Raw genomic sequence first — 26909 nt, 5'->3', positions numbered from 1 at the left:
ATTGTGAGGATCAACTGTGTTAAACTATGTAAAGCATTTTGTAAACTTTTAAGCACTATATTAACGCTGGTTATTAATATTAGTCATTAGATTACAAACTCCTTTAGGGCATAGAATGACTTTTGCCTCCTTTTTGTATTCCTAGAATTTAGCACAGTGCCTGACACATAGTAACTAATTAATAAATGTTTATCGATTATTTTATTGTTATTGTTTCTTTTGCTGCTACTGTCGTTAGTCTGGTTAGAGACAGTCAGACTGTCTCTACATTAATATGCGTGTATAATTGCCCCAGATCCTGCACTTCCGACACTGAGACACCTTTAATCTCAGGAGGTAGTTAGCAAGGGAAAGGGAAAGTAAGATGGCGATGGGAGATGATATCAAAAATACGTGACATATGTGTCAACAGAAGGCATGTAAATTGTGTGTCTGTGTTAGGTAGAGGGAGATGTGAATGGTGGTGGCTGCTTGGTGTAAACATGCCCCCATTCCCTCCACACACACACACCCTCAGGCTGCATATTACCCTTTTGTGACATCTCTTCCTTGCCTTCTATGCTCCTTCAAATCAGATTTCACCTGTATAAAAATGTAGTGCATGTATATGGCAGGAAAGAATTAAGAAGACGGTGTGTAAACATTGATTCTTGCATCCTCAAAAGGATGGTCCTGCTGGTGCTAAGATATCCTTTGGAAGGGTACCATGCCTGTGGATTCTTTGGCATAGAGAACTTCCAGTGAGGAAATTCAGTCACAGACCAACCCTTGCTGCCCAATTTCCAATTTTACTCATGCCTGGTGGCATTCAGAAGCTAAATGACTTACCCAATTATACAAATCAGAGACAAGATTTAAAATTCAGTTTTTCCTGGCTCTCTATCTTTGGGTTATGTTGTATCCCAAATTACACTAGGATACCTTATTAATAAGACATACTGGGCAGGCAGCTAGGTACCTCAGTCTGGAGATTGAAGGTCCTGGGTTCAAATGTGACCTTAGACACTTCCTAGCTGTGTGAACCTGGGCAAATTACTTGATCCCCCTCCCCCAGTGCCTAGCCCTTACTACTCTTCTGCCTTGGAAACAAAACAGAGTTTTGATTCTAGGACCCAAGGTATGAACTTGTTTGTTTTTTTAAAAAGATACCATATTAGTAATATATACTAGACAAAATTTATAAATAGCTATAGGCAGAAAAGCCGGTGCCCATTAGGGATTGTTTGAAATGTAGAGCTTTAGTATCAAGAATACAGGGGTTTATGGAAAATGTGTTTCACATGTTATCTAAAGGTATAAATGACCAAAACCCAATGCATGTGATTGAACAAAGGCCAAAACAACATATCAGAGCAGCCAGGATGAGGAAGACCCCGGTGGAGGCAAGTACTCACTTGAATGGGTGCCCTTCATCGGTTTTCTGCACGGCTTGTAAGACAGACTTGTAGATTCTGAAGCTAATGGTGGCCGAGAGTGCAGCCAAGGCCAGGTAGGCTACCACACTGACAACACTGAATTGGGTCAGAGAGAAGAGCAGTAACAAGAAGCTTCCAAACACTATGCCAGTCTGCTTAATATCACGCCAGTACAACAGGTCGATCACTGTGAGGAACAAAAACCAAAAGACACTTAATGTGGGAAACAGTTTTCAAACCAGTAAATAGTCTACATACATGAAAATCCACCAGGCAGTACCATTTCTTCAGAAATGGAAATTTTGCCTTTGAGCTGGGTGGATTCAAATCCAGTCTCTGAATTTGGATTTCCAGTTCAGCTGCTAATGCACAAACATAAACTATACCTTTTGAAACACTAGTAGCACTTGTCTCTGTGCTATTTTAGTTAGGGTTATAGGGTAATGTGGAGGGAGGGAGAAGAAATAAGCATTTATTTTATGCCTACTGTGTGCTAGGCATTATAGTAAGACCTTTACAGATTTTATCTCATTGATCCAAGCAAGACATTCTTAACCTTCTTTGCAATTCTTTGGTGATCTAGTGAAGCCTGTGGACCTCTTTTCAGAATCATGTTTTTAAATGTACATATCAAAAATTAAATAGCATTAAAAGGAAACCAATTATACTGGAATATAGTTATCTTTTGGGGTTTTTTTTAAATTAAAAATCACTACTCTAGAGGCAATCAGTGAAGTAAATAATCAGTTGATTATTTACTCAGGAACCTATCTCAAAGTTTTACTTCTATGCATGACACCCAGTATATAAGGTAGAACTGTCATCATAAACATGTAGAAAAAGTGCCTTGGGTGTGTCAAATATGCTACTTTTTTATTTTATTTGTTTTACTTACTGTATCTTACTGAAAGCATTACCATTTGCCTTTTCGCATTTACTTAGGGAAAAATAGATGTTCTAACTTAGGGGGCTAGGTTAGAGGTGTCCATTGTTTGAAAACCAAGACTTTATTCTCTCTTGTCAACGCTATAATCCTTAGGCATATTCACTAGTGACTGGTGGCCCAAGGACAAAGATTATGCGGTTCCATGATCTATATTCCTAGCCTGGATCAAAGGTTAAGAAGCAAGTGTTGGCACAGATGAAGTAGTTTCAAATCTGGCTGCATCATGGGTTAATTCAGTCAACATTTCTGTACTGTACTGACTGAGACAGACAACAAACATTTATTTAGGGCTTGATAGATGGCTCAGTGGATTGAGTATAGGGTCTGGAGTCAGAAAGACTTGAGTTCAAATCTGTTTTTGGTTGCCTACTAGCTATGTGGCTCTGAGCAAGTCACTTAATCCCTGTTTGCCTTAATCCACTGCAGAAGGAAATAGGAAATGACTCTGGCATCTCTGCCAAGAAAATCCCTTGGATGGTGTTGGTGTGATAATAAATAACATATGCCAGGCACGATCCTATGTACTAGGAATACAAAGAAAGGAGTATAAATAGCCCTTGCTTTCAGGTAGTGCACATTCAAATGGAGATCATGTAAATAAGTGGGTACATCTATATAGGTATGCATGTGTAATGTTTGTGTGTGATATATGTGTCATATATATATGTATATATATATATATATAAACATATAACACGTAATCTGAAAGAGGAAAGCATTAGCAGGTAGTAGACCAAGAAAGCCTCTTGAAGAAGTTGGAATTTGCATCTTATAGGAACCCAAGGAAATTAAGAGCTGGAGATGAGGGGCAAGAGCATTCCAGGCTTGAAGACATCAAGTACAAAAGCCCAGAGATGGGAGATGGGGTGTTGTGTTAGAAGAAATTCAAGTAGGCCAATTGTAGGGAAGTTAAGTTGTAAGAAGGTTGGAAAAAGGGCAGATAAATGGCTCAGTAAATAGAGTGCCAGGCTTAGAGGCAGGAGTTCTTGGGTCCAAATATGGCCTCAATTTCTAGATCTGTGACTCTATTCAAGTCACTTAACATCAATTGCCTAGTCCTTACCACTCTTCTGCCTTGGAACTAATATCTATTTTGTATCACAACACTTTGGGCACATATATGTCAAGGAAGAGCAATGATGGAGTCTGAGCCTGTTACCTACAGACCTTCTGATCTGAGCCAAAAGTCGAGCCTTCCTACTATATTTCCTGCACCTGGGCAGAGCAATGGCTAGAGTGTTGGACCAGATGTCAGGAAGATTCATCTTCCTAAGTGTAAATCTGGCCTCAGACACTTACTAGCTGGGTGATCCTGGGCAAATCACTTAACCCTGTTTGCCTCAATTTCTTCATCTGTAAAATGAGCAAGAGAAGGAAATGGCAAACCACTGCAGTATCTTTGCCTAGAAAACCTCAAAGTCATGAAGAGTCGGACATGACTGAAACAACTGAACAACAAAATCTTATCCTCTTTCTATGGAAAAATGAAAAAGAAAAGAAAAAAACTTTTTTCTTTAAATTTCACACAGCTGGAAATTTTTCAAATGACATAGCCACTGCAAAACAGAGAAAACATTAAGCCCTGCTAAGAAATGTAATAAAACACACTGGCTGACTAAGCATATCCTAAACTCTTCCTATAAGATGATGTCACAATCTTTTTTTTTAATCTTTTAAAAGATAAACTAAATTTACATTTTATAGACAAGCATTTTCCTATAAAAATATGTTGTTTTAAAAGTATAGTGTCTATAAAGTAATAATATATAGTATAAATAATAGTATGGTGCCTATAATGTAATAGTATATAGCATAAATAATAATATAGTATCTACAAATTAATAGAATATAGTATAAGTAATAGTATCTATAAAATAATAACATATACTATAAATAGTATAGTGTCTATAAAGTGAAAGTATATAGTATAAATAATAGTATAGCACCTATAAAGGAAACATGGTATAGTGCAGAAACAGTTGATCACAGAGCCTGAAGGGTCTTGGTTCAAGTTCTACTTTTCACAAATACCTAGCTCTGTGCTGCAGGCAAATCACTTAATCTCTCAGTACTCTAGGAAATTCTTTAAAATGATGAGTTGCAGAAAAGTTTCCCCATCAGTGAGTAGAGTGTTGGGTTTGGATTTGGAAAGATCTAAGTTCAAATCTAGCCTCAAATACTTATTAGTAATGTGATCCAAGATGAGTCATTTAATCTCTGCTTCAGTTTCCTCAACTGTAAAATGGGAGTGATAATAGCACCTACCTCCCAGGGTTGTTGTGAGGATCAAATGAAATCATATTTGTAAGGTGCTTAGCAGAGTGCCTGGCACACAGTAAGGGCTTAATAAGTATTCCCTTCTCTATTCTTAGTGTTTAAATATTGTACTTTCTAGAACCTAGTTGAACCTCATTTAGAGAATCAGACACCATTTCCTCAAATGAAAATGAACCTGAGGAGCCCCAAAGCAGCAAAGGAATATTTAACAACTTTTAGATAAACAAAGTGAATTTATCAAGGTGAAAATACCTCTAGCCACTTTGAGCTTCTCTTATTAGCTAGAGTACAGAAGAAGCCCCATTTAAGATGACTGCCAAGGAGGCAGCGAGGTGGTTCAGGGATTGAAAGTAGGGTCTAGAGATGGGAGATCCTGAGTTCATACTTGGCCTCAGATACTGCCTAGCTGTGTGACCCTGGACAAGTCACTTAACTCCCATTGTCTAGCCCTTACTGCTCTTCGGTCTTAGAACCAGTACAGAGTATTGATTCCAAGATGGAGGGTAAAGTGGTTTTGTCTGTTTGTTTGTTTTTTAAAGATGATTGCCAAGCTAATACTGAAAACAAACAACATTCTGGAACTAATCCATGCAACTGAGTCCTTACTACCTGATAGACTTTTCAAGTTCTTTTTTATAAGAGTTTGTCTTGAATATCTGAAGAGGATATCCCAGGGGGCAATATCTATGTAGTCCTAACCATGACCTAGATACAAATATAGATGGCACAGTGAATAGTGAATAGAGCACTGGGCTTGGACGCAAGAAGACATATCTTCATGAGTTCAAATATGGCCTCAGAAACTTACTAGCTGTGTGATCCCGGGCAAAGACATTGGGGTGATTTGCCATTTCCTTTTCCAGATTATTTTACAGATGAGGAAATTGAGGCAAAGGGGTCAAGTGATTTCCCAGGAATCATTCAATTAGTGTCTGAGGCTGGATTTGAACTTAGGAAGATGAGTCTTCCTGACTTCAGGTCCAGCACTTTATCCATTGTGTCACTAGCTGCCCCAGACAATGGGGATCCTGAGGTAAAAATGAAACTATCCTTGACCTAAAGCAGCTTAAATTCTATTAGAGGAGAGAAATGTAAGCGCATGAATGCAGCCTTTCTTTGGGGCAAGGGAACTTAGGGGAAGGACTCTTAAGCCTTTCCTTTGGGGGAAAAAAAGGAGTTGTATAAATAGAAGACACAACGTAACTCTGGGAAAGTAGGACAGAAGGGCTGAAGAGCTGAACATGGAAGTGGAAGCATGCCAACAGATAAGCCATGATGGCCTATCAGGAGATTGAGATTGATCCTTTGCACAGCTACGCCTCCTGGCTGGGAAGAACTCTGGAGACATTTTCTATTTCCTAGCAAAGTCAATTTCCTCTCTTAGCCAGGATTGCCTGCTTGCCTATTTTATAATCTATTTCTCTCATTTTAAACCTCATTTACCTACTATAAAACCCATTGGCCAGCAAAAATGCCTCGTTATGTGTATGCTATTTAAGGCTTATAAACAGAGAGGCTATGGGAGAAAATGTTCCTCTTTCTAGGGGAGGAATTCTTCATCTAGAGTCTGTGAACTTATAAAAATTGATAACTATATTTCAATATCATTGGTCCTATATATTTAAGAAGGGGTTCATAGGTTTTTATCAGACTATTATAGGATCCACGACATAATAAAAGGTTAAGAACCTGTGTTCTAGGAAGACAAAAGGGTGGTAAGCAGAAACTGATACTGGGGCTTCTCAGGAAAAAGTGGTAAAGCAGTTTTCATCCGTATAAACAAGGCATAGGAATCTGGTATTCGACAGCTACTAGGGGGAAAAAATCATAAGTCAATGAAAGAATTGGCTTCAAGGAGCAAAGTTTGTTTCTTTTTATCTTTGGACTTCTGATGTCTCTTTCTGGTAGGCTGGACTTGAAAGAAAAGCCGTTGCCAGGAAGGTGGTTAAAGCTCATCACACCCCCTCCTCAGGCTTGCCTCCTATTGCCCCATACATCAACATTTTACACAGGTATTTGTATTGTGTGCCCGTGCATCTGTGCATGTATACATGTATACAGGAGTATCTCTACATATACAGGTATTTGTGTGTGTGTATGTATATGTATACACATATATAGATAAATAGGTAAATACTGATATATTCAGGTATTTATGTGTGTATGTATATAGATAGATATATACTAGTATATGCATATATTTATGTGTGTATAGAGATATAGGTATATACTTATATATGGGTATTTGTTTATGTATGTATGTGAAAAAAATATATATACCTTTATATCTATATATGTACACACATACACAAATATGCCAGGAAATACAGGTATTTGTGTGTGTGTGTGTGTGTACATATATAGATATAAAGGTATACACCAGTATATGGGTTGTATTATATATATGTAAATACCATTATATGCAGATATTTGCATGGATATACATATAAGATACATAGGTATATTCTTGTATATACAGGTATTTATATGAGTGTAGGTGTATGTATATAGATACATAGGGATATACCTGTATATGGGTATTTGTTTATGTGTGGATAGATAGATAGATAGATAGATAGATAGATAGATAGATAGACAGACAGACAGACAGACAGACAGACTGGCAGATAGATAAGCAGACAGACAGAAAGACAGATAAACAGATAGATAGAGAGACAGACAGACAGATAAACAGACAGATAAATAGATAGATAGATAGATAGATAGATAGATAGATAGATAGATAGATAGATAGATAGATAGATAGATAGATAGATAGATAGCAAGACAGACAGACAGACAGATAGATAGGTATGGGTGTATTTTTGTACATACCTTTATATACGGGTATTTGCACGTGTACATATATACAGCTATATGTCAATATATATAGGTATTTATGTGAATGTAGGTATACATAAATAGAAATTTTGTTCTATACCTACATATGGGTATTTGTTTATGTATGTATGTATATATGTGTGTGTATATTAAACATATATATATACACACCATTACATACAGGCATTTGTTGCCTATACACATACAAGAGACATACAGGTATGTGTACTTGTACATACATAGAAGGGTATGTGTATGTGCATAGACACACATGAATACATATAAATATATACACATGTGCTTCTACGTAAAGGCATATATTTGCATGAGGCAGAGGTAGTACAAAGGAAGATCTAGACTTGGGACATGGGAGGCAGTTCTCTCTGCTGGGGCAGGCAGGGGGGGAATCCAGAAGGCACACAGCTAATATCTGAAGGAAACAAGGGGTTTTAAGAGGCAGAGATTAGGTGAGGAAGTGGCACATTCCTGTCATGGACATACATAGGCACAGAGATGGGAAATGGAATATTATGTCTGAAGAACGATAAAACTATTTTAGGCTATTTTAATTAGAAAATAGTTTATGAGGGGAGTGTTTTGTAAAAAACTTTGTGAAAACAGGCCAGTGAGGGCAGCTGGGTGACTCAGTGGACTGAGAACCTGGCCTAGAGATGGGAGGTCCTGGGTTCAAATATGACTTCAGATACTTTTTAGCTGTGTGACCCTGGACAAGTCACTTAATCCTCATTGCCTAACCATTACTGCTTTTCTTCCTTGGAACCAATATAAGCTACTGATTCCAAAACAGAAGGCAATAGTTTAAAAAATATAGACCAGAACTGGATTGTGAAGGATTTAAAATGTCAAAAGGAATTATATTTCCAGCAGTTGCCACAGTGCTTGTCAGAAATAGATGCTTAATAAATGTTCATTTATTGATTTATACCAGAGGTAATAAAGAGAGCTTCTTAAGCACTGGGTGAGTTGGTCAGGTATGTAATTTAGAAATATCCCTTTGGCAGTGCCTACCTACCTAAGGGGTAGGGAGGATAATTAAGATGCTATCGCACAGAAGAGGTCACAAAGGCTTCCATTAGAGTGAGCAGAGAGATGAGAGAGGGGGTAGAGGTAGAAACAACAGAAGATAATGAATTCTCCTTTGGACATCTTGAATATAAGATATCTATAGGTTCACTAGTTTGAAATATCCAAAAGAAACTGACAATATGGGAATGAAATTCAAAACAAAAATAAGAGCTGGATATGTATGCCTGGATGTCATCTGCACAGAGGTGAAAATTGAACTCTTGGGAACAAGTGAGATTGTTGAGAAAGTATGAAGGGAAAAAGAATGGGGCCTAGGACAGAACCTTGAGGTATACTTATAGGTAGGGGGGATCATGGATGATAAATGAACATGGAGATAAGTAGCAAAAGAATTGAAACAGAAATCATAAAAAACCAAAGAGGAGAGAGTAATCAGGTCAACAGTGTGAAATGCTGCAGAGAGGTCAGGAGGATGCAGATTTAAATCTGAAAAAATCTGAAAATAACATTGACATTATTAACATAATATTGACATGATTAAAAGTTGAAGGAGGAGAGATATGGGGAGATTTTGAACTAACCACTTATTTGAGGGGGGAAGTAGGGATAAAAGACAAGAAGAGAATGATAAATAAAAAAAAAGAAAAGAAAAAATAAATCATTTGAGTAAAACACCAAAACTAGAAAAAGGATAAGCAAATGGAAGTGGAGGGGGAAGAAAATTTGTGGGAACAGAATTGTATCAATGTAGTTTCAGCAAAACTACCTGCGAGGACAAAATATTATCTTAAAAGTAGAAGGATAATGAAAACACCTTTTAAAAAAGGCTAAAAAAACAAATCAAGGGAAACGTAACCTTAACTCTCAAAAATTTAAATGTGAATTGACTATACAATCCAGTAAACAGAAAGAAAATGGATTTTTTAAAAAAACTACCCAATTTGTTACTTACCAGAAACACATTTTTAAAAAAGAGAGAGAATCTAAATGAGAAGCTGAAAATAAAATTTCCTATGCAAGAGATGAATAAAAAAACAGCAGGGTTGCAATTATGTTATTGTGCTAAGCAATAACTTTAAACAAATATCAATAGAGATAAATAAATTATATTTAAAAGAACCACAGATGATGAATTGATATAAACATAAAACTTAGACATTAAGTGACATAACATCTAAATTCATAAGGAAGAGTCAACTGAATTGCAAAAAGACACAGATAGTAGCATAATAATAGTAGATTTTAATATTCCCTTCTGAAAGCTAAAAATGATTTTAAAAAGTTAATATATAGAAATGAAAGAAATTGGAAAATTTATAGCTTAAAGATTTATTGTATCTTCTGAACAAACACATTAAAATACATATTCTTTGCAATAGGCAAGATAATCAGATAAAGAAATTACTAACAATTATTTTTAAAAGTAAGAATGTTAAACATATCCTTTATAGATTATAATGCAATTAATTAATCCAAAGAGTCCAACCAAAATACACAGACCTAAATGGAGACTTAGTAACAAAATACTGGACAATGATAGAGTCGAAGGACAAATCATAGAGACAAATATCAAATATGTAAAAGACAATGAAAATGACTAGACAACATACCAAAATTTCTGAGATGCAGCTAAAGCAGTCCTTAGAGGGAAATTTATATCCCTAAAAATATATATTAACAAAATAAAAAAGAGGATTAATGAACTGAATATTCAAGTAAAAAATTAGAAAACCAACAAACCCCAAATTATCACAAAATAGAATAGAGGAGAAATAGATAAATTAGAAAATAAAATGACCATATAACTGATAAAATTAACAGTTTATCTTTGAAAAGATAATAATTTTTTTAACCTTGAGTAATCCTGATTAAAAAAAGAGGGAAATCAAACTAACAATATAAAAACTGAACAAAATGAAATCGCAACAGAAAAGACAATTCAGACAAATTGTCAACAATGAGAAAAGACCATTACATTTGGCATTCAGGAATCCATTGAGAAATTTGGGGAGATCAATCACAAAAGAGTTATGGAGGTTAAGTTCTGTCATGAAGTGGAGACTATTCTTTTTAGAAGTTTGACAATGAAAGGAAGGAGAGATGAGATGATAGCTAGAGGGATGAATAGAGATATTGGGCAATTTTTTTCTTAGGATAGACAAAGGGGTAGAGATGTAATTAAATATACAAGACATTTTAGATGTAAGTAATTGTTGTACTGAGGTCTAGGACTAGAAAGAGATAATAGAATCATAAGTATCAGTCAACCAATTAGCAATCATTTAGAAGGTAACTTAAAATATTATTTAGAAGGTAACTTAAAAGGGAAGGTTCATAGATGGGGAGATGTGTGAAAGTTTCCTGTAGAAGGTGGTTTTGAGCTGAATCTTGGAGTGACCCAGGGGCTATACATGATAAGGAAGAGGATGGAGAGCATCCCAGGCATCAGAAATAAACAATGCAAAGGCAGAGAGAAAGGTGGTATAAATGTGGTTTGTAGAGAATCTCAGCAAGCAATCTCATATGACTAAAGCGGGGAGAGTGTATGAGAAGGTCATAGGTAAGAAAACATTTCAGGAGTAAAGCATTATCCATAGTAAAGAGGAAAGTCACTTCATTTAAAAAAGAAGGAAAGGAAGAGAAAGTGAGTAGATGGGGGAGGGGGTAGCTAGATGGCTCAGTGCATTGAGAGCTAGACTGGAAAGTTGAAGATGGGAGATCCTGGGTTCAAATTTGACTTCAGACACTTCCAAGCTATATGACCTTGAGCAATTCATTTAACACTCCCATTTCCTCCCACTCTCTAGTCCTTACCATTCTTCTGCCTTGGAATAAATATTTAGCATCAATTCTAAGACTGAAGGCAAGGATTTAAAAACAAGAGAAAGTAAATAGGTGAAGGTGGAAGGAAGGAAACAATCATTTGTTAAACAGCTACAATGTATCAGGCACTATGCTATGAGGTTCACAATATTATCTCATTAATTGCTATTATTTCCCATTTTACATTTGAGGCAAATGAGGCAGAGGAGGAGTTAAGTGACTTGCCCAGGGTCTCACAGCTAGTTAAGTATCTGAAGCTGGATTTGAATTCAGGTCTCAGTCACTCAGCTCTTAAGTGCTAAGAATTTCTGAGGTATTTGAGAGGCGAGTTGATGGGGTTCTCATTAAATAGCTTTGAAATTCTCAGTAAAATAGGGGACACATTTGCATTAGGAGGAGTACAAGAGGAGAAATGAGACTTGAGGCTTGAAAAAACTGAAATATTTGGAACATATTTGGAATAGAATTCATTATCTTACTCTTTCAGTCTTCCCTTCCTAAAAACTTCTCTTTTTCAGGTTAAGGGCACCACTATCTGGTCACTAAAAGTTATAAACTCCAATTCATCCTCTATCATTTTTCATTTTCATTCCTTCTATACAATAAGCTGACAAATCTTATTATTCTATTTCCATAGTATTTCTTGTGTACATTCCCTTCTATTCATTTACAGCCCCTTAACAAGTGTTTAGATCCTTGTGACCTCTTGCGTGGACTACTCTGCAATAGCTTCTCTGCAGTTTCTTTTTCCTTCCCTTCTCTAACATCAATATAACTGTCAAAATACTTTTAAGTCACCATTTTGGCAGCATCGCTCTCCACCCTAAAAATTCTTTAAGGTACCCATAGGATAAAATATATATTTCTCAGTCTGGCATCGAAAGACCTCCTCATTCTAGCTCCAATAACTTTTCTAACTATTTTTTAAAATCACTAACCCCTCCACATAGTCTACATTTCCAGGCAAAGTGGCTTATTAGCAGTTCCCCATACTCAGTGTCCCAACTTTTCATCTTGTACACTGATTCTCATGCCTAGAATTCATGCCATAAATTCTTCATCATCCACATTTCTGAGACTCCTTAGCTTCCTTTGGGGCCCGGTTCTGTTGCTACCTTCTATATAAAGAACTGGTTGATGCCTGATATCCTACCACCTTCTCTTATTACTGTCTTCATTTTTCTCAGATTGTCTTGTCTGCATATGTGTTGCATCTACTTAGTACAATGACAAGGATTCTGAAGACAAGAATTGCTTCATTTTGTCTTTGTTTCCCCAAAGCCAAGCACAGTACCTTGTATAAATATTAATCACTTAAAATATTTGCTGAACTTAATTCCACTGAATTTTGAGAAATACTGGAGTGGGGGGGGGTTGATAAGAGATAGAAAAAATTGCCATCAAACAATCATGGTATCAATTAGTAATGGACCCAATTAGTATTTTGGTGATTTTTTCTTGACAATAGGGGGGAAAACATTTAATGGCGGAATTAGCAAAATAAGTACAATGATAAGACAAAAGAAAAATACTGAAGGGATAGTTATTTTGGCTAATCCTAGTGAAGGAATATATGGACTGATGGACTGATGGATGGAATTGATAGTAATTTAGGGTTGGGGTAAAGGATAAGGTCTCAGTCAGGATAAAGAATAGGCAGGCTTAGTAGGGGTGAGGGAGCGATTTAGCTTGTAAACAAAGAGAAGAATTTCTGAGTTCAAGATCATGATCAGAAATAGGATGGTTCAACCCAGGCAATGTAAACTGGGAAAGTGGGTTTACATCTGATCAAGTTCGTGATCACAGTGACACAAGTTAATGTCCCCATAACAACCACTTAGAGGATTGGTAATTACTTCAATTAAGCTCTGTTTTGAATAAGCCAGGAAAGAATGCTGTCCCTAAACACAAATGCCAGAAGGAACATATAAAGAACTACTTTGTCCTCTAATTAGTGATGTTCCATTTCAAACAAATGACATCTTGAGGCAATTTATTCTCATTTGAAGTGTTATTAACATTTTGACACAAGAGATAATATAGCAACTCTTAGTAATTATTAAGCCAAAGGGGAAAAAGGTATTATTATTTTTTTAAATGATTTTTTTAAACCCTTGTACTTTGGTGTATTGTCTCATAGGTGGAAGATTGGTAAGGGTGGGCAATGGGGGTCAAGTGACTTGCCCAAGGTCACACAGCTGGGAAGTGTCTGAGGCCGGATTTGAACCTAGGACCTCCCGTCTCTAGGCCTGACTCTCACTCCACTGAGCTACCCAGCTGCCCCCAAAAGGTATTATTTTTGATTTTCATCTGTATTTCTGCCTAATTGTTTGATTGCTACTACAAATCATATATACTATTAGAAACCCCCCCCCCACCAAATCTCTAAGATACTTTTTATTGTATATGGAAGAGAATAGAAAAAGAATGAAATAAGTGAAGAGAATGGCAGAAAGCACCTCAGACTAGTTTAGAAATAAGAATCAGAAGGGTTAACTAAGTGACATTAACTTAGAATATAAATTGTAGGGCAAGGTATCCATTAATTAGCATCCAATGTTAATGACATTTTTTTCCAAGTAGCTAGGTAAAGAAAGAAGGAATTAATTAAGACAGTGAGCTGTTTGTTTTGTCATGATTTTGTAAGTAGATATATCTTACGTTATGCAATAGATGCTTTGCTAAAATGCTATAAACTGAATTTTTGGAATCAGAATAGGAAAGGACTACAAAGACTCTCTAGTCCAACTGGTACCTGAACAAGAATTCTGTTTCCATCATATCTGATTAGACATAATCCAGCCATTGCTTGAAGACTTCCTTTGAAGTCAATGCCCTATGATCTTCTGAAATAATCCATTCCACTTTCGTATAGTTCTAATGATGAGTAAGCTTTTCCTTAAACCAAATCTAATCTTACTTAGAATTTTCAATCACTGCCTCTTGGTTTTGTCCTTTGAGATCAACAGTCAACAAGCATTTATTAAATGCCTACTATGTGCTAGGCTATTTGTAAGGGCTGAAGATACAAAGAAAGACAAAACTAAACCCAAATAAAGAAAATCACAATCCTTTTTTCCACATGTCAGCCTTCCAAATACTTGAAGACAGCCTAACTACCCTTCTTCTACTCCAACTCTGCACCATTGGTTAGGTTAATTTTTCCTTAAAAGCTGACAAATCTGGAACTTTATTGGTCGTAGATGAGGGAAACAATCTGTGCCTACCTTGATACAGATACCTAGTAGCATTTAGTCAAATTGCCATAGCTTCTTGGCCCCCTGAAAGCATAAAAGGCTCACCATAGGGGCTGAAGCCTTTCAGAACTTGGTGAATATCCAATGACCACCCTAAGATCTAAGTTGTTTGATTAGTTTTCTATTTATTCATATCAGTCTCTACAACATTCTTTTTTTCATTTGCATCAAGATTATGACTTTTTATATCTTAAGAATTTCATTCTTGAGCACTTTCTATGTTCCTCCTAGATGACTTCTGTAATACATGTCACCTTACCTATCCTTTCTCTGAATACTTTGAAATCTACTCTCCTAAAATCTATGACATGTCAAACTACTCCAAAAAATACTAGGTAGGGATTTTAGAAGTTCATAGAGCTAATGCTAGAAAGGATCTCAGAGACCATGGAGTGATGCTGGGTTCTGGCCATACCATCAGTGTTTATGCTCTGTAATGTCCTATCATGGTGGGAAGGTTTTGAGTATAGTCCCAACAAAAGAGGTCAGGCTAGGTAAATACAGAAAAGTTTAGTACCAGGACACTGGCTATTTGTCGATAGTTTTTTAGACATGATAACCCATAAAGGAAAAGAAAAAAATACAAAGTGGTACTCACCCCAGTATAGTGGCCCCCAAAATGTCCCTTGTTATTTATTTGCCATGTGACTCTAAGCAAATCACTTCATCACTGCCTGCCTCAGTTTCCTCAATTGTATAAAGAGGACAAGAATAGCACCTATCTCCCAGGATTGTTGTGAGTATTGTGTGTTAGTATTTGTAAAACACTTAGCAAAGTGGCTGGCAAATTGTAGGCTCTTAATAAATACTTGTTCCCTCCTTCTCATCTGCCCTTTTAATTATGTGGCAGAGTGTCAGAAAAGGGAGCAAAGACTATTAAGAATTATATATCTTTTAGATGGTCTATAAACATGAACTTAGCTACTGATACTCTAAATGTTGGATCTAGTTCAATGAAAAACAAATAAAAAGATGTCTACTAGAATGCAACTTTATGAGTCTTGTTTTTTTAAACCCCTACCCCCTTCCATCTTAGGATCAATACTGTGTATTGGTTCTAAGGCAGAAGAGCAGCAAGGGCTATGCAATGAGAGGTAAGTGAGAGCATCTGAGACCAGATTTGAGTCCAAGACCTCCCATCTTTAAGCCTGGTTCTCATTACGCTGGAATTCACCTAGCTGTCCCCTTGACAATAAACAAAATCAGAATACAGTTTTGTCACAAGGCAAGAATGAAGGATAGTTGATCACCATGTAGACTTCATTGTTGCCTTTACAATGACTATAGAAAATGAGAAAGGTCCCTGAGCATTATGGATAGATCCCCTGATATAAGAGTTAATAAGGAATAGATGAGCTGCTAGTCACATTGTAGGAAGGAAATCCCCATATCACTGATCCAGAGACAGGAAACACACTAGAATCTATTTCCTCCATCATCACTTATAAGTTGAAATATTTACTTCCCTACAAGGTTTCCATCATTTCCTCTCCAGCAACTAGTTCCACTTTTTGGTGAAAATTCAATTTAGAATACAAGTTCCTCATCATTTGCCTCTCCAGCTCTTTAAGGAGAAAATTATTATGAAGGCAAATAAAAAAAAAGGAATTAGTTGCTCTGCTTTTGGCACAGAGAGCACTCCACCAGATGCCTGGATAATTGAAGTTCCTCATCACCACCATATGCTACTTCTGTGCCAGGCTTATGTTTCCCAAATTACTCATTTATTGTCTCTTTCTTTCAGGTGGGTTGAATTATATTTTAAATCCACTTAGGGAGCCTGGTATTTAAAGTGAACTTTATTTCTATCATTAACTCTTTTATAGAATGAGTAATTACACCCTTAATTTTATTTAATAGATGCCAAAGATAACAATTGTCTGCCACAAACATCAGTTGAATTTAATACATAGAAGTGAATAACTACATTATTGGTTACTTGAAATAATACCTATAGGTATTTACCTTATGACAGTTGTTGTGAATATCAAAGGAGATGATGTAGGTAAAATGCTTCATAAGCCATAAATGGCAATTATTGTTATAAACTACTACTCTTGTTCTTGGATATGTTATAATACACGTTCAGTCATTTTCAGTCATGTCCTATGTTGTGACCCCATTTGGGGTTTTCTTGGCAAAGATAATAGAGCAGTTTGTCATTTCCTTCTCCAGCTCGTTTTACAGATGAGGAATTGAGGCAAACAGGGTTAAGTGATCTTAGGATCACACAGATAGTAAGTCTCTGAGGTTGTTTTTGAACTTATGAAGATGAGTTTTTCTGATTCCAAGCCCAGGACTCTATCCACTGTACCACTTAACTGCCTACTTAATTAACAGAGCATGCCCATAAAAACAGAATTAACAATATACATTATCTTGGGATAGGGTCTTCAGAGCACAGGACTAGGTAGAGGAAATTTCCAGAAGGGATACAACTTGGCAAAAGGTCCTCCCTTCCTACTTAAGCAGGGAGAAGGTAGGATGACATTCCAAGCAAGGTATCTTGGTACTCTGCTGGACCTATTATATCTTTGTGATAATCTCTTCTTCTACTCCGGGTTCAATGAGATGGTTTATGAATAGAGACTGAAAGAGAAATTTCTAAGGATCCTGGCACTGAAGAGTAATTACCCTTTACCTGCCATAAGGGATTAAAGTCATGCAGAGAGATTTTTATCTGCTCTGGGGAGTTCTCTGTTTTTGCCTCCTCTCTTCCTTTCTCTGACTTTGCTATTTAGACTACCAAGTGATAAAAAAGACTAGGGATCACATGGAGGGGTGGAGACACCATAACCAGCACTTCAGAAAAGTAATCAAGGTCCAGAACCAAAGTAAAATGGACTTGGTATCAAGAAGACTGGGGTCCAAATCCCACTTCTCCTACTTGCTACCTGTGTAATATTAATCAAATTGAAAATTCTCTTGGTCACACTTTCTTCATCTATGAAATAAAGAAATTGATTAAATACCCTCTGAGGTCTTTTTGGCTTTAAATTTGGAATCATCCTAAGATTTTAAGTCTTATGAAGCCCATAGGCACCGTGAGAATTGAAGTTAAATGAGGTGGCAGGGACATTATTACCATGTATGTAGCATTTGATAAATATGTTGGAAATAACCCAGTGTTTTAGGGACTTAATCTGCCATTGACATATACAGTGAGTTGGAAGAGGAAGGTATAAGAGATGGAAAAATTAAAGAAGATCATTGCAATAGCCAGGTATGAAGTGATAAAGGCATGGAGTGTTGATAGTAGGGAAAAGAGAAGTTTTATTATGTAATATAAATTAGTCGGTTCAATTTCATGGTCTTCTCCAGCAGCCCTCCTGGTCCAGGTATGGGATCAAAGAAGATACTCAAAATTACTGAGTTGGCAATTGACTCGATCGATGGGCATAATGGAAGCTTGGAGTGAGGGCTAGGGAGTCTAAGGAGCTAAAAGGGGAAACAATGAAATTATACTATGGGGTCTAAGTTGAATAGAGAGACAAGTTAGAAAGGGAATGATAGTTTAGGGAAAAATGACATGAGTAAGGGAACTAAGATGATATGGATGGAGTTGAATTAGAGCCTACTCGTTGGAATATGATTGGGCTACAGGTCTATGTCATGGAACATCCATAGGGTTAAGTCTAGGTGACAGCCACTGTAAAGACATATACTCTGGCCATTTGATAAAGGGCATGCAGAGTCAGAGGTTTCTGATTTGGTCTCCATATGGCAGTCATACCTTGCCATCTTTTTGACAAGGAGATGTGTCAAAGAGGACTAATCATGGAGCTTCAGGAGCTGTCCACTCAGCAAACTTTACAGGAAAAGAGGACTGTTTTTGCTTTTTCCCCCCTCTCTTCTAAATGTATGCCTGGGGACTTTTATACCTCTCTCTTGGACATTCTGAGAGGATTTCTTCTTCTACCTAGCAATTCTAGTGGAGGTCAACATCCGACAACAAGAACATATGCTGGGCTGGATAAGTTTGAAACTGATTCTCAGTGCCCTACAAAACAAGTTGTTTTGGGTAACTTGTCCAGTACCACACAGATAGTATGAGGTAGATGTAAAAATAGAACCTGGAATTCCTGCCCCAAAACCTATTGCTCATTCCTGAGGTAGATCTACTTTGTGCATTGAGTACCCTTCTAGAAGGGACTCTGTTAATCTCTTTCGGGTAGGTTCTTGACCAGAACCAGACCTAAGTTTAATTTAAGAGAGAATTATTTCAAGTTTTATTTTGGAGATAGAGTATTATAAGCCAGAAAATGCAAGATGAATACAACTTTTCTCATTGGGCCATGTTTCTCTGGGACTAGATTCAGTGCAGAATGAGTCCAGAACTGGAGATCCCTAATAAGAAAGGGTACCCTAGCTCCTCATGGCTAATGGATCTATTATACAGAACTAGCAATTTTGGTGACTTGGGCCAGTGACACAGTCAGTAAATAATTATTGTTTAGAGAAATGCTAACCTGTCAAACTGAATGAACAAATTATTTTGAGTTCAGAAACCAGTTCTAATGCTCAATTTCATAAACATAAAAATTGACTTATGAACAGAAGAGAAATACTATAATCATTACTATGTTCCCAAAAACTAACAATCCTTAAATAAGAGGAATGATTTGAAACTGAATGCCGAGTAAAATTTTTATAAAGAAACCTATAAAACTCAGACAAAGTAATTTTTAAAAAGTAGTCTGCTATGTTTCATTTGGTTTGGATTTTCCCCTGCTTAATTTAATCTCCCTTCAACAAATAAAAAATACTATGGGACAGCTAAGTGGCTTAACAGATCCAGTGCCAGCCCTGCAGTTGGGAGGATCTGGGTTCAAATCTGACTGCAGATACTTCTTAGCTATGTGACCCTGAACAAGTCACTTAACCCTAATTTCCTAACTCTTGCAGCTCTTCTATCTTAGAATTGATACTAAGACAGAAGATAAAAATTTAAAACAAATACTACTCTGTGAAAAACAGCTTTGGGATACTGTTTCTACATGCAGCCAGTAACACAATCTAATCATGATTATGCATTGTTATTTTTTAAAATCTGAACCAATGATTTCATTGCTCTAAGGAACCCTGGCTTTAAGCATCCTGTAACAGTGCAGATGAACATTTGCTTTGTAATTTATAGTTTGACTGAGTTTCCTAGAGTACTGAGAAATTCATTGATTTGTCCAGTGACATACAGCCTTCATTTGTAAGTGGCATTATCTGAAAATTTTGCCCAGCTCCCTCTCTTTCATTGTTACAATATTAAAAAAATCTATCTAAATATATACAACATGGTAATATATACAACATGGTCATATCATGGTATTTTCATTCTTGCTTTTCCATAAAGCAAAAAACCTAGTATATTTCATTGGGAGGGGAAAGATTTGATACATACTTGGATTTCAACTGGAAGTCCCATTACTACTTTGGATAGGCAGCTATTTCACAATTTATAGCCTTAGAGAGTTGCCCATAGCATTGGTGCTCTCAGACAACTAAACGGTGACTGCCACCATTCATTCCATGATATCTGATTTGTATCTACCACATATGGATAGATTTGTTTAGTTTTGTTTTTTCCCCATAGACTAAAAGTGTTCCTCATTTTAGTGAATGAATTAATCTTTCTCTCTTTAAAAAAAAATTCTAAGATAGAAGAGCAGTAAGGGCTAGGTAATAAGGATTAAGTAACTTGACCTGGGTTACATAGCTAGGAAGTATCTGAGACCAGATTTGAATTCAGGACCTCATGTCTCTGGTTCTGGCTCTCTATCCACTGTACCATTTGGCTGCCCCTTGAACTTATCATTTTTTTAAACTCTTACCTTTAGTCTTAGAATCAATTCAAGTATTAGTTCCAAGGCAGAAGGTCAGTAAGCTAATTGGGGCTAAGTGACTTGCCCAGGGTCACACAGCTAGGACGTATCAGAGGTCCCATTTGACCCCAGGACTCCCCCCCACCATTTCTAGGCTTGGCTCTTCATCTCCTAAGCCACCTAGCTGCTCCAGAAGTAATCATTCTTAATAGAAATAGATCTGTAACTCCTTAAAGCAAAGGTTCTATTGCCATTTAGCCTTCTAAAGTGCCTCAAGGCTACTCTCCTTGGTAGTGGCCAAGCTATTTAAAATTAAAAACAAAAACTTATGATGCTGAAGTTCCTACTATTTTTGTTACTATTCCGCTTACCCATGCAGTCTATTTCCAGTTATTATTTTGTCCTACACCCATGGTGTCATTTTCAAAAATGTAAATTTTGCTCATGTATGTAATACTGTCCCCTCAACTCACCATTCTCAGAGTATTACAAGGAATACATGGAGCATGGTAAGGTCTATTTGCAGGTGAACAGAGTTTCCAAGTGCCCATGAAATTGAACTTGCCTTTGGAGGAGGATGTCAAGAAAGACACTGCATCAGGATCCATCTTATCAAGCCACAGGGAGGAAGGAACTAAAACTGGGACAGAGTGGTACATCACAGCCAGACTTCCCAACCCAGGGGGCTGCAGGTGGCTAAGTGGAAGTATTGAAGATCAAGAACTGAGGGGCACTATTCAGAGACTGGGGAAGCTGATAGGTGGAGACGGAAGGCTTGTTGAATGAGACTTGTGCCAGGGTGTTTAGAATGCTAAGCTTTCCCTTTTCTCTTTGACAATTACTTAGCCCAAAGTCAGCTGTTCTCCGTTAATTGCCTGGCAGTTTAGTTCCTGAATCTCTGTGGGGGGAGGGGGTGAAAGAGAGGCAAGCCAAATGCCCATGTTCAGTTGCTGGGCAAATAATAGCCAGAATCTAAGTTTTTCTTTCCCAAACTGTTAAGTGTCCAATTCCTACAATATTTCAATTTTTTGATCAGTGGCCACCAACACAAACTAATGGATATTCTGGACATAGGATGAGGAAAAAAACCAGAGGCTTTTCCCTTAGAGAAACTGAAAAAAAAATCAAAACCTTTTTTTTTCTCCTTAGCATTATCTGGGGTGAGGGTAGCTCTTATCCATAAAAGGGGCACAGGGAGAGTGACAGATGTAGAGACAGAGAAATTGAGACAAACTCAGAGAGTAAAAAAAGAGAGAGAGGGGGCAGCTGGGTGGCTCAGTGGATTGAGAGCCAGGCCTAGAGACGGGAGGTCCTAGGTTCAAATCTGACCTCAGACACTTCCCAGCTGTGTGACCCTGGGCAAGTCACTTGACCCCCATTGCCTACCCTTACCACTCTTCTGCCTTGGAGCCAATACACAGTACTGACTCCAAGACGGAAGGTAAGGGTTTTAAAAAAAAAAAAAAAAAAAAAAGAGAGAGAGAGACAAAGACAAACTCAGAAAGACAGACAAAAAGACAAAGAAAGACAGGCACACACAGACAGAGGAGAAAGATAAAGATAGAAATGGCAAGACAGGCATAGAGAGAATAGGAGAGAAAGAATATGAATTATGATCATATCCTACACATAGGTAGAGAGACCCATAAGAAAAAAATTTCTGAGATGGCAGAGTTGGCAACAAGATTTTGACTTTGGTATTGCTGTGACTGACCAACTAGGCTTCACACTTTGTTTCTGAGGTTCTAAAACTGCTCAAACAGCTAACCCACTGGGGCTTCTGCTAACTTTATCTGGTATTAGAATTTCAGGAATCAAACATTGACTCCCCCCCAACATCCCTAGCAAAAAGGTATTATGTGTAAGCTATGTTATTACCATCATCTCAGTCCAAATAAACTGATTGGCTTTTTATTTTTTATTTTTTGGGTTTTTTGTTTTATTAAGCATCCTTCTTCTTGTTGTTAACATATTTCCTGATCCTCACAGTTATTTCTGCAGAATTATTAAATAATTTTCTGCAGAAAATTTGATCAATGTCCTAGTCTAATGCCTACCATCCCATTTAGCCAATCATTGCTCTAGAATTCTCAGGAACTAGAAAATAGAAATGATCCTAGTTTGTCCATAGACGATTGGATATTTTTGGCACAAAGAGGGAAAATTGGTACCTGTTCATTGGTGCCACAATCCCATGATGGGGATCCATTAGGGAGCTGCCATCTTAGAGAATCATGGATATATTAAAGGGATGATCTGTCCCTTAGCTCACCCTGTTCCTTCCTGCTTTGAAGTATGAGGAATCACTGAGTTCTTTCAGCTGTCAAGTGGACAGAGGTCAAGTTCCTCTACCCTATAAGCAGAGCATTTGTGTACTGCACATAGGTAAGCCTGTAGTTAGGATAGAGCTACTTCCCTTTGGTGTTTTCCTTAGGGAAACTCCAAAGGCCACTATCATAGTGGCAGTAACTTCCACCAATGAGGTAGAAGTAATAGCATTTCCTGGAATGGAAATGACTGATAGCAGAGGGTATACTTGCCTATACAAGGCAGTTTGACCACTCCAAGAGCAAACACTTAATGCAACAGCCACAGAAGCTCAAGGTTGACATTTGAGCAGACTGTGCTCAGTAGAGGTAAAATGTGAACTAGTGCTAATTATCAACCTCCTGAAAAATTCTTCTTTTCTTAATGAGGCTTGAATACTAGCCTTCCAATATTGTGTAAATAATGGTGCTACTTAATTCTCTTTTATTCATTCTGTTAAGCACACCATTATTCTTCTTTGCCTAGAAGTTCTCCCCTCTCACTTATAGCATTGAAATAGAGATCTATTCCAAAGTTGAGTCATATTTGTTCATCCTGTATATATTTGTTGTTGTTGTTGTTGTTTTACTTTGGACCCTTTTGAGGGGAGAGGAAGCCTTATGTTAGAGCTAAAAGTAGAATAATCAAGTAGGAGTGAGAATGAATGTGAGAACTAGTGAATCACTTTCCTTCCTCATCTCTAAATCCAGGGTATCCCAGCTTCCTTTAAGAAAATCTTACTTTCTATAAGAAGCTAGTACCTTCCTCTAAGATTATTTCTAATATCTATCTATCTATCTATCTATCTGTTTATATACCATTAGATTATGAGCTCCTTGATGTTAGGTATTGCTTTTATCTTTCTTTGTATCCTCAGCTCTTAGCATAGTGTCTGGCACAAAATAAGCAGTTAATAAATGATTATTTACTTGACTTGACTAGGTCTCCCTATGTTACCCATGTTGAAATGCAGCAGCTATGCATTGCCCCAAACACACCACAGGTGACACAGAAAGGTCATCCTACTCTGTTTCCATCCTGGTGCAGTTTGCCCCTCCTTGGGCAGCCTGATGACCCTGTATTCCCATGGACTCACCATATTGGTACCAGACAAGACAGATATCCCATTTTTAGCCCTACTGAAATCTCAGAACTTCTAAGCTCAAGTGATTTATCAGCCTTAGCCTCTTGTTATCTGAGATTATAGGCACACACTATCACACCTAAACAATCAATTCTCAGATGGTATGATTTCCAATTCCCTCACCATCCTGATAATTCAAAGTTCCTCCAAAAAATATATTACCTAGCATAACTATTGGGATATGGCACAAAGGAGTTTTACAGTGTAAAGGCAATCAACAAACAGGGCACATTAATTGACTGGCAGCTGCATATTTAAAATCAACAAATATTCATTACATTTCTACTATGTGCAAGGCATTTGCTGGGTGCTGGGGATACAAAGGCAAAACCAAAAGTCTCTCCCTATGACATCCTTGAATTTTATTGAGGGACTAAAAAGTAAATACATAGGAGTTTCAAGAGTCAAAGACCATTAGCAACTAAGGTGATTAGAAAAGGAGGTAGTATATGAATTGTGCTTAGGAGCTAGGAATTTTAAGAGGCAGAGATGAAGAAGGAGTGTACTCTGGCTGTACAAAGCGTCAGAGGTTGGAATTCCATCTCTAGATGAAATTGTGTGTATGTGCATTTATTTTGTATCCTGCAACTTTGCTAAAGTTGTTGATTATTTCTACAAGCTTCTTAGTTGATTCTCTAGGATTTTTTTAGTAGACCATCATATCATCTGCAAAGTGATATAGCTTCGTCTCCTCCTCCTTGCCTATTTTGATACTTTCAATTTCTTTTTCTTCTCTAATTGCTACTGCTAATATTTCTAGTACAATGTTAAATAATAGAGGAGATAATGGGCATCTTTGTTCTACTCCTGATCTTATTGAAAATGCTTCTAATTTATCCCCATTGCATATGTTGCTTGTTGATGGTTTTAGGTATATACTGTTTATTATTTTTTAAGAAAGGTCCTTCTCTTCCTATACTTTCCAGGGTTTTCAATAGGAATGGATGCTGTATTTTGTCAAAGGCTTTTTCAGCATCTATTGAGATAATCATGTGATTTTTGTTTGTTAGATTGTTGATATGGTCAATTATGTGGATGGTTTTCCTAATGTTGAACCATCCTTGCATTCCTGGTATAAATCCCACCTGATCATGGTGGATGATCCTCTTGATCACTTGCTGGAGTCTCTTTGGTAATAAAAAAAAATTAAATTTTTGCATCTATGTTCACTAGGGAGAGTGGTCTGTAGTTTTCTTTCTCTGTTTTTGATCTCCCTGGCTTTGGAATCAGTACCATATTTGTGACATAAAAGGAATTTGGTAGGACTCCTTCTTTGCTTATTATATCAAATAATTGTATAGGTATTGGGATTAGTTGCTCTTTGAATGTCTGATAGAATTCACTTGTGAATCCATCAGGCCCTGGCGATTTTTTTCTTACGGAGTTCTTTGTTGGCTTGTTCAATTTCTTTTTCTGATATGGGATTATTTAGGTATTCTATTTCTTCTGCTGTTAATCTAGGCAATTTGTATTTTTGTAAATATTCAACCATATGTCCTAGATTGCTATATTTATTGCCATATAATTGGGCAAAATAGTTTTTCATGATTGCCTTAATTTCCCCTTCATTAGAGGTAAGGTCTCCCTTTTCATCTTTGATACTGTCAATTTCATTTTCTTCTTTCCTTTTTTTATTAGATTGACCAGTACTTTGTCTATTTTATCTGTTTTTTCAAAATACCAGCTTCTAGCCTTGTTTATTAATTCAATAGTTCTTTTACTTTTGATTTTATTAAATTCTCCCTTGATTTTTAGTATTTCTAATTTAGTTTTCATCTGGGGATTTTTAATTTGCTCACTTTCTAATTTTTTAAATTGTATGACTGATTCATTAATCTCTGCCCTCCCTAATTTGTTAATATATGCACTCAAGGATATAAATTTCCCCCTGAGTATTGCCTTGGCTGCATCCCACAGAGTTTGGCAGAATGTCTCATTATTGTCATTCTCTTCAATGAAATTATTGATTACAAAATGTAAAATAAATGATTTTGATCACATCAAACTAAAAAGCTTTTGTACAAACAAAAACAATGTAGCCAAAATCAGAAGGGAAACAGCAAATTGGGAAAAAAATCTTTATAACAAAAAACTCTGACAGGGGTCTAATTACTCAAATATACAAGGAGTTAAAGCACTTGTATAAAAAATCAAGCCATTTCCCAATTGATAAATGGGCCAGAGACATGAATAGGCAATTTTCAGATAAAGAAATCAAAAGTATCAATAAACACATGAGAAAGTGTTCTAAATCTCTAATAATTAGCGAAATGCAAATCAAAACAACTCTGAGGTATCATAACCTCACACCTAGCAAATTGGCTAAAATGAAAGAAGGGGAGAGTAATGAATGCTGGAGGGGATGTGGCAAAATTGGGACATTAATGCATTGTTGGTGAAGTTGTAAACTGATCCAACCATTCTGGCTGGCAATTTGGAACTATGCTCAAAGGGCTATAAAAGAATGCCTGCCCTTTGATCCAGCCATACCATTGTTGGGTTTGTACCCCAAAGAGATCATAGATAAACAGACTTGTATGAAAATATTTATAGCTGGGCTTTTTGTAGTGGCAAAAAACTGGAAAATGAGGGTATGCCCTTCAATTGGGGAATGGCTGAACAAATTGTGGTATATGTTGGTGATGGAATACTATTGTGCTCAAAGGAATAAAAAGCCGGAGGAATTCCATGTGAACTGGAAAGACCTCCAGGAATTGATGCAGAGTGAAAGGAGCAGAGCCAGAAGAACACTGTACACAAAGACCAATACACTGTGGTAAAATAGAATGTAATGGACTTCTGTACTAGCAGCAATGCAATGATCCAGGACAATCCTGAGGGATTTATGGAAAAGAACGCTACCCACATTCAGAGGAAGAACTACAGGAGTGAAAACAAAAGAAAAACAACTGCTTGAACACATGGGTTGAGGCAGACATGATTGGGGAAGTAGACTTGAAACTACCACACCAATGCAACTATCAACAATTTGGAAATAGGTCTTGATCAATGACACATGTTAAAACCAGTGGAAAT

General features: G+C 36.9%; 1 protein-coding gene across 3 annotated transcripts in view; it reads right to left on the bottom strand.

Annotated features, from left to right (window-relative positions):
• The window catches only part of RTN1 (reticulon 1), a 272390-nt gene that overhangs the window by 11488 nt on the left and 233993 nt on the right, over positions 1-26909 (bottom strand). For all 3 annotated transcript variants that reach the window (XM_044662023.1, XM_044662024.1, XM_044662025.1), the window contains one exon: positions 1395-1602. In XM_044662023.1, the coding sequence (XP_044517958.1) occupies positions 1395-1602 (208 nt within the window). The remainder of the gene's footprint in view (positions 1-1394; positions 1603-26909) is intronic.

This window comes from Gracilinanus agilis, chromosome 2 (genome assembly GCF_016433145.1).
Source record: "Gracilinanus agilis isolate LMUSP501 chromosome 2, AgileGrace, whole genome shotgun sequence".
Lineage (NCBI taxonomy): Eukaryota > Metazoa > Chordata > Mammalia > Didelphimorphia > Didelphidae > Gracilinanus > Gracilinanus agilis.
This window is presented reverse-complemented; position numbering and strand designations above follow the sequence as displayed.